The following is a 9,209-nucleotide window of genomic DNA, read 5'->3' on the forward strand; positions in this document are numbered from 1 at the left end:
ACAGTGGGGCCCACCCAGCCCCGCCCCCCAGCCGGAAGCCCCATGTGGCTGCCCCACACTTGAACCTCAGGTAAGGGGGAAGGGTGAGGAGAAGGGTGGGAGGAAGGGGAGGGGAGGACCCCGGGTTGGGAAGGAGCGTGGGGAAAAGTTGTGTGCAGGGGGGAGTGGGAAGCAGCCCCTCGAACACCCCACGCTGCAGCCGCTTGCAGCCCGCCTGGGGCTGCCTGTGCTTGCTCTGGACAGCCCCAGGCGGGCTGTGAGCAGCTGCAGCAGGGAGCGCCGGCCATGGGGCAGGCAAGGGGCTGCTTTCCCCCGGGCTCTTTCTCTGCTCCTTCATGGCGCAGAGGAAAGTGGCCCCTCCCCTGCCCCTTGGCCAGTGTCCCATGCTGCAGCCACTCGCAGCCCACCTAGGGCTGTCTAGAGCAGGCACAGGCAGCCCCCACGCGGGCTGTGAGCGGCTGCAGCACGGGGCACGGGGCAGCAAGGGGCCGCCTCTCCCTCCCCCCACCTTGGCACTCAGCACCAGCTTGTAACCCGGCCCTGCTGCCAGACTGGGCCCCGCGTGGCTCCAGGCTCACCTGTTGGGGCTGCATGTAGCAACAGCAGCTGCGGCCCCCTGCTTGCTGCGCCAGGCAGTGTTGGCTACCGCTGCCTGTGGGCTGCCCAGCACGTGAGCTCTGGGTGGGCAGCAGCAGCCAACACTGCCTGGCGTGGCAAGTGGGGGGACCGCAGCTGCTGCCACCGCATGCAGCTCCAACGGGCAAGCCCAGAGCTGGCAGGGCCCAGGCTGGCAGCGGGGCCGGGTTACAAGCTGGTGCCGAGCACAGGGAAAAGCAGCCCCTCGCTCACCCCATGGCTGGCGCCCCGCACTGTAGCCGCTCACACTCCACGCGGGGCTGCCTGTGTCTGCTCCTGACAACCCCATGTGGGCTCTGAGCAGCTGCAGCAGGGAGCGCCAGGCAAGGCGCTGCATTTCCCCATGCTCGGCAGCAGCTTCTTCCCTGCTGGCGAGCAGAGGGTTGGAGCTGTGCGCTGCCCCTGCTTGTACTGCGGGGCGCTGGGAGTAAGTGGGCGGGGAGCCAGCAGGAGCGCAGGGCCCACACCAGTGTCCCGGGGCCAGTGCCAGTGGGGCCCAGGGCAGGGTGGCAGGAGCGCAGGGTGCCAGCCAGCAGGAGCTCTTTGGAGCCGAGCCAGCTCCCACCTCTCCCTGCTGGTGCAGCCCAGCCCAACTGCACAGACCTCTGCCAGCCTGTGCCCCGCTTTGGGCCCCACCGGTGCTGGTCCTGGGACATTGGTCCCAAGATAGTGACTGGGGGCGGGACTCCTGTCAAGGGGCGGGGCACCTGTCAAGGGGCAGCACTACTCATGCGGCCCTCAACAGCCTGCCAAAACTGGGTAAGCGGCCCTCTGCCCGAAATAATTGCCTGCCCATGCCTTAGCTCCTCAAATAACCTTTGTTTAATGCAAAACTGACTCATGTTAGTCTAAGAAATTTTAAACAGCTTCTAAGCTTTCCATCCATATATTTTGCCCTTCCATTTCTACAGCAATGGTTTCTTCTAGCACCTCTTTTAGTCAAAACACAATTAGGAAGCTGTGAGGTAATGCCTTAAATACTAGATTTTCTTCACATGTGACCATTTTTATTTCACAATGATTCACGTTATCCAGGACAGCACAAGGTCATGACTTTGGGGGTATTCATTGGTAGAAGTGAGAAATATCTGTAACACACAGTATTACCTAGTTTTAATAACATGCCCGTATAATATTGTGGTCTTGTAATCAGCCTGGTTGTGTTTGGTTGTTTTTTGGGGGGTTTGTTGTTTGTTTGTTTTTTGGGGGGGGGGTAAAAATGAAACAAAATCAAGAATGTATTAATGTGGGATGTGATAGATTGAACCTTTATTGTAGTATTAAAAAAATTCTAACTTTATTTTGTGTCGGGCTTATACCTGTGAAAATGCATCATGCCTCTTTCCCTAAGAACAAGAATATTGGGCATCTCCACGGGGAACAGCCCAAAGCTTATGCTTCCTATAGTGTGCAGGGGTCACTTTCTCATTTCAAAGAGGCTGGCAATACAATGGGAGAGTTTGAGGGACAAGCTTAATATGGCTAGGAAGATTCAGAACACAGTAAAAATGTTTAGCATCATTGATGTAACAGAGCATGCGTCTGTGGGGGCTGAGCTTACCATCTTTGGATCAGAAAGCAGGAAGGTTTATTGCTTTAGCTAAAGGAACAGATTCAGTATCTCAGCGAGTTGCAGATTCCTAAAACTCTTTTATAATCTAGCCACTCTGTTAGCCGGGGTTAATTGTATGCCTGCAGATCGCTCTTCATAAGTTGGTTCCTATGTTCTGAGTGCTAACTATTTCACAGTTAAAAAAATGTTAATGCGACTTGTGTGTTATACATGTAGAGAGAGTGCCCCAGGTTCCAGTAGACCAGATCCAGAGAAGCTTTTACAACTTTAATTAAATTACTACATCATTATAGCTGAGGGAGAATTTGGCCTTGTTTGGCATAACAGCCTTCATTGTATGTGTGTGCATGCACGTATATCAATTCAGGTGTCTCTGTGTAACGTAATTTTGTGAGTTCTGGATTAAGGTAATGCTGCATACTATAGTATTTCTGATCTAGACTTGATCTGGTCCTGGTCAAGAAAAGCTGTTCAGTTCTTTAGAGGCAAGATTCTTGTGACCAGTATTAGTTGTGTAAGGATAATGTACTGTAACGTGTAAAAAGTCAATAGGTGATTCAGCTCATTATTTAGTGATTTGCTATTAGATTTCAGAGAAATTTCTGCATAACAGCATATGATAATATAGGATGGACTTTAAAACTAAAATAGCTGCATAAGAAGTAGTACACTTGTGTGGCAAAGCTGATAGAATTATACAAAATCTTCAAATGGACTTGCAGTACTTCAGAATGTGGGTATCACTTTTAAATATTATAGGACCTAAATATCTCCATTTGAGAACTGCAGAAATTAGTGCTTTGTAATAGAGTAATTTTGATCATAAAAGGCAGCACTTACCATAAAAACTACTGTCGATGCTTTAAAGTTTAAGTAAAAACTGTTTTAAATTGTTATTAAGCCTAAAGATTATTTGAAGGCTGAATTATTCAAATTACAGCAACAGAAAGAAAAAGAGGCCAACTTGGTGGGAAGGGAAAGCCCAGACATTGCTGTTTTAGTATGACTAGTTCAAGGTAACCCTTGCAGATCTGAATTGATTCCTTTTTAATAATTGTAACATCCAGTAAAAGCATCTGTGTAAAGTGTTATCTTTTTTTTTTTTTCTTTCTTTCCTCCAGGTCTATAAAGGTGAATTTCAGCTTCCTGATTTTCTTAAGGAAGTGCCACAGGTACAGTATTGGATTCTTTTCCTTTTCTGTGTGTGTTGAAGTGCAAGAAGGGTGGGGGGGTCAGAGAGAGAGAGCAGTGATAGTTTTCAATAAATCTTACTTTCTAGGGAGAATGCAATTATTTTTCTTTTGCACTTATATAAGATTGAATCAAATTAAGTCAGTCTCTTAAATTTGTGATACCACAGAGTAATTGACTTTCCTTGGAAGCGTGTTTAAGTAGTCTGAGGCTGTAGGCATGATAATTTTATTTCTCCTTAGAGAACTTCTTTATCTGAATAATGAAGTTGTGCCACAAACCTAGACATTGTACATAATTTGTCTCGGGTTACTTGCCCTACTGTCTAGAGTCAATTGATCTCTTAAAATCTCAAGCTTTCATTATCGCCTTTCTAATATTTTTTTTCATGCCTACATTTTTCTATATTGGTAGTGAGTGGGTGCTCCTACACAAGATGCTTTATGTACAGTAGACTAATTCCACCATGCATTAATGCACATGGCAGAAGCTGCGCTAAAACACTAATGTGCAGTAGTATTAGCCTACTGCGCATTAAGCATCGCATCAAAAACGTGAAGATGCCAGTGCGTAGTGTTGCAGCCTACTGCGCATTTATTTAGTACTTGATTAAGCAAATACTATATTTAACACGCAGTAGGCACAGTGCATTCATGAACATGTAGATGTGCCCAGTGATTATAAAATCTTGCCTGGGGCACTTGGAAATTTTAAAGCAAGAAAGCTACCATCCAGAGCACACTGGCAGACCTTGATCAGAGTTCAGTGTTTGTACTTTTTTTTATCAGATTGAGACAATATGCTATAGATGAATCCAGGTCATAATTCAGCATATTAATGGTTTACTCTTCTGCTAACTAGTTTGTAATGAAATTAATGTGAGGGCAAAACGAATATAGGTATTCAAGTATATCCTATTTTCTAGTAATAGTATTGCCGTTAATTAGCACTGATTTTAATGCATGGCACAATTCTGTCCCAAAGGGTATTGTAGAATAGATGGATACCTTTTTCAGCTGTTACCACTGAAATACAAAGTGGTCAGAAGTCCTTGCCTTGCCAAGGGAATGACTGAAATGAAATGTCTCACCTCAGTTTTTGGGCTTATTTGGAGTCTTCTGCTAACAGCTTCCTGACCAATACTTTAATTTTAGTGAAATTCTGAGATTAGTATGTAGATGCCTTGTGACAGTAGAGCATCCCTCAGCTTTGAATTTCTTAAGATAGTTAAAGATTACATAAACTAGTTATGTAAAACATTGCATAGTTGTGGTGAGCAAACAAATTAGCTGTTATTCCTGGGCATGCATACAGGTTTAAAGCCCAGTCCTACAGCTTTTCCCAAGGAAAAGCCCTCAGCAATGTAAGTAAAGGCTGCATATAGGTCAGGGCCCTCAGTAGTTACAGATTGTGGCTAAGTACAGACAGTCAAAAAGCGCATGGCTAAATTGATTCAGTCTTTGCAGGTTAGTCTAAACTGCAGGGATTAAACTGAGAAACGACCGCACGGACAATAGCTTTTGATTCAGGAAATAGTCACGTACCTGCAGTGGTTCAAGGCAGAAGTTGCGGGGTGGTAGAGCATGGCTCTCTGGCACATAGCCAGCATGGGCTGTGTGTTCACTTCCTTTTTCTGCTACCCCAGAGGTCTCTGGGATTTGCAGTCCAGAATCGCAGTAGCAGGACTCTGCAGGGTTGCTCATCACTTCCTCTTCCTGCTTCCAGGTGCCTCTGGGATTTGTAGTCCACAGTTGCAGCCAGCAGTAAGTTTTTAGCAGGGCAGGACAGCTCTTTGCTCAGGGGAAGGGAAGTTTAAACTCCTTCCCTAGCCCCTTTTCTGCTGGAGCAGACAGCACAGCCCAGCCCGTGCCTGGGCTGGAAAACATGCTGGGATGCTGAGGGACTGTGATTTAACTTGAACCAGGAAGGGCTCTGGGACAGAAATTTCATAAACTGGCTGGACCCAAATCAGTTAAATCTGATACTGCATCCAACCTGGTTCATCTTAAACCAGTTTCAGCCATTTTGAAACTGGTTTATGCGCACTGAACTTCTGTTCTTTTACAAGTTTAAACCAGTTTCTGATCACTTAAACTGATTTATGTGCAACTTCCAGAAGTACTCTGTAAACAGTTGTTGCTGTTGTTGTTTCAAGGTTTATGTAAGAAAAGTGAACTCTTGGCAATTCAGAAGTTAACCTTGCATCTTTGTCAGTTCAATGCAGTGATTCTCAACATTTTTAGAATCAAGGCACCCCTCATTAGACTCAAATGCCAGCTCTTACTTTGCACGTGTGTTTTTTGAGTACAGAAAAATAATAAAGCAATTCTTCTGTATCGAAACTCAAAGATCACAACAGGTCAGATTGTTTTAAACGCTTGGGTTCCTGTTCAAAATCTCTAGGTTTATCTTGTGAATCATGTTTTCACACCTAACATTGTGTGGCACCCCACATCACCCTTGAAAAGAGCTCAACCCCACCCCGGGTGCTGCAGTACCGTGGCTGAGGATCACTGGTTTTAATGCGTCTCAACACTACAGAAATAGTCCGTAGAGAAATAGCTTCCTGATTCTCTGTATTTCATGTTCATTTTTTCTCCTCTCATCTTCCTTGCACAAATTCCGTCTCTGACACCCGCGTGTGTCAAGTGGAATCAAATGACCTTATGAACTAATTATGTTAAATTGTCTCAAGCACTGCACCCCCTCTGGCTATGATAGGAGCTTTAAGTGTTCAGTTTTTTTAAATACCAGCCCACTGGTGACTCAGATTTATTTTTTAAAGTCCTAGTGATAAGATGTTGTCCTGCCTCCCCCAAGCCATTGAGCAGGTGGAGTCTGCCATCAGGGGCTGAATGCCAGAGCTGTTCTCCTGTCATCCTTCTATTCTGTTTGGCAACTTGCTTGCCTTATAAAGGTCCTTAGCTCAAAGGGTTCATTAGCAATTTTGACTAGTTTTGCTCCTCTCTGCATAGAGCACTGGTGTTTTAAGGGACTACATTTGCATTCAGCTGGAAGACAAAAATAGCGGGGCAGCAGTAACTTTACGGTGCACCTCTTGCCAGACTTGTGAGGTGTTGCATTACATGGGTGATGGAAAGGCATCTTTCCTCTGCCAAATCGTCTAACTTCCCTATAGGGAGAGGCAGAAATGCCCAGGATATAAATCCTGTGCCCATACAACAGACTCGTATTTATCATTGCTCTTGGATAAAGAATAAAGGCAATTCCAGCAATCTTTCAGCAGTGCATAACTGTTTTTGAGAAGTAATGACTTGACGACTGACTGAAGTGCCTCATCTTCCCAGTCCGCTGCCTGCACTTGGTCAGATCAGCGTGCTTAGGATTTCTAAATAAAGCTCACGAGTGCTGTCTTTGCAGGATAGGAGCCTGGACTTTAGGGCTCCTGTGTTCTCGTTCAGGTTCTGTTAGAGACTGTTTGGTCTTAGCAGGCCACTTTCCCTTTTGCCGTCATGTAAGGTTATGATGATGATTGTGTCCTGTTTTAGTGGGAATGGTGGTTGTTTTCAGTGCTATGCTGTCAGATAAAAGGTTAGGCAACCTTTTCGCTAGAAATCCAGAAGACATAAGCCCAATTTTTTCTTATTCTTAAGGATAGCTTAATTACCTTTTAATCTGCTAAATCTAGAGAGTCCGAAAAAATAAATAAATAAATAAAGTTGCCACCAGGGTGAGGTATGTGGGGAGGGAACAAACATTTTGACTAGCTCCATCTGTTCAAATGAAATTTCATTTATTTAAAAAGCAAAATGGTCTCTTTTGTTCCAGCCAAAGAAGACAATAGAAAGGAAATCCCGTGGCAAGATAAAATGAACATGGATCAGTAATGTAGAATAGCTATGGTGTCTGTTTCATGTTTTTAGAGCATAAAACCCTGCTGCAGGCATTCTGATTCTTTCTGATAAACCTTCTTTGTGTGTGATCTCTAACATGGGCTTTGCTCTGTTACTGGATGTTCGCCTGCTCTTGGCCTTTGAGCAGTTAGTACTCATGCTTTGCAAGTTGTGCTCAGCTAATATAAAACCATTAAGAACTTGACACCATGCAGCTGGATGTGCTCTTGCTCACAGTATTGTTCAGCTCAGTTGCTGGCCAAAGTGTGTGTGTTTGCAGCTTTATCAAAGGCAAAACCAGTTTTAAATGTGTAGCTCTTACCAGTTTTAATTAAACAAATTGAATTGAAGCGGCACTGGCTAGTGGGGGGAAAATATTTTAAGATGAGGGGGGTTGCAAAACGCATGTTATAAGAAAAGGAAAGAAAAAGGCATGAGACGATAGCACTATTCATATATTTAAGAATATACAAGCAAATAAGTTGGTTTTTTAAATACATATGTAGAGCAAATAGATACAGTGCTTAACAGGAAGATGACAATGCTAATAAAGTAATACTGTAGGCAGTTAGGAAACCTGAATGGTGTAATTAAGAGCTTAGTAGTAGGTCAGCAAGACCCAACATGCAGCAAACATTTGTTGTGTTCCCAGTGGGATAGGGAGGATTGCAAATGGAATTTAAAAAAAAAAAAATCTTAGTGCCTGAATTAATACAGATTAATTAAATCTATTTAGTTATTACATGTAGAAGTAGTAAATAAGGAGCAGAATCTAAACTGAAGTCATGAACTTCAGAGGGATGATAGACTTAACATGCCTCAAGGGATATATATTATATTTAAATATATTGATCCAATGAGGGACTATCTGTAGAGCTGGATTAGAAATTGCTTCTCTTCAGTTAGTTTTAGTGTTAACAATTTACTCATGACTGAATTAACATAATAAACCTAATAAAAAGAACCAAACAACTAATAGGCTATTGTGCAGACATGAGTGGTGTTAAAAATACTTTCCTTTAATCTTGGTGGACTATCACTAATTTTGGCTTTATTGGCGTATTTGCTTTCACAGACTGAACCTATGGAGTAGATGGTTTGATGGACGTATCTTGCACATAAGGTAATAAAATAGAACAGCTCAAGTCTACTTCGTCACTTAAGTGATAGTTCTGATTTGTTTTTAAACTTGCATCAGGGCTTCAAATAGAAAAGTAAATTCTGCTCTAGTATTTCACAGGGGGTTGGGTGGCAGAGGGTGAAGGGATTAGTCCAGGCCCACATAGCATTTGTAACAGCCAGCTTAATATAACTGGTGTGCTGAAGATTCAATTGCCTATTATATCAGGGGTGTCAAAGGTATGGCGCGTGGGCTGGATCGGGCCCGTGGAGCCCTAACCTCTGTCAGTTGGGTCTCAGATCATCCTCACACACAGCATGAAGCATGTGCTGGTCCTAGCCCCACATGCTGCATGTGGTATATGGAGCCAGTCTTGAATGCGCTGCATGTGGTGCACTGGGCTGGGCAGGTGCTTCACATGGAGGTATGAAAATTATCAGGCTAGCAGTTTTACTAGATGTTCACATTTATTTTTAACTTGTGTTGAAAGCAAGGTATACAGAACACACTTGTCCATCAAAACAAGGTGCATGTTGAACAGGTTTTAAGAATACATTTTTTTTTGTATCTTTAAAGCCAGCTGTTTCTTCAAAGACAGGAGAAAATGAGCTAACTAATGCATCTTTTGCTGCTAGCCGGGTGGATAAAAATCAATAATTTTTTTTAACATAAAAAAATGGATTTATTTTTAAATGGATTTTTTGGTTTTTTGTCAAGATGTTTTAAAAAACTAAACTTTTATAAAGATAGTTTCATAGTAGCTAGAGTCGGAAGGGACCTAGGTAGATCATCTAGTCCGACCCCCTGCCTTGGCAGGAAAGAGCACCGGGGTCAG

General features: G+C 43.7%; 1 protein-coding gene across 2 annotated transcripts in view; it reads left to right on the top strand.

The window, feature by feature from the left end:
• Positions 1–9,209, top strand: part of TPST1 (tyrosylprotein sulfotransferase 1) — a 47,404-nt gene that overhangs the window by 35,670 nt on the left and 2,525 nt on the right. Inside the window, exons 4-6 of one of the 2 annotated variants that reach the window (XM_019545514.1) lie at positions 3,331–3,381; positions 7,190–7,249; positions 8,330–8,377. In XM_019545514.1, the coding sequence (XP_019401059.1) occupies positions 3,331–3,381; positions 7,190–7,234 (96 nt within the window). In that variant the 3' untranslated portion in view covers positions 7,235–7,249; positions 8,330–8,377. The remainder of the gene's footprint in view (positions 1–3,330; positions 3,382–7,189; positions 7,250–8,329; positions 8,378–9,209) is intronic. The other variant, XM_019545515.1, reaches the window with a different exon arrangement.

The sequence above is a fragment of the Crocodylus porosus genome, unplaced genomic scaffold (genome assembly GCF_001723895.1).
Source record: "Crocodylus porosus isolate Cpor-Errol unplaced genomic scaffold, CroPor_comp1, whole genome shotgun sequence".
Lineage (NCBI taxonomy): Eukaryota > Metazoa > Chordata > Crocodylia > Crocodylidae > Crocodylus > Crocodylus porosus.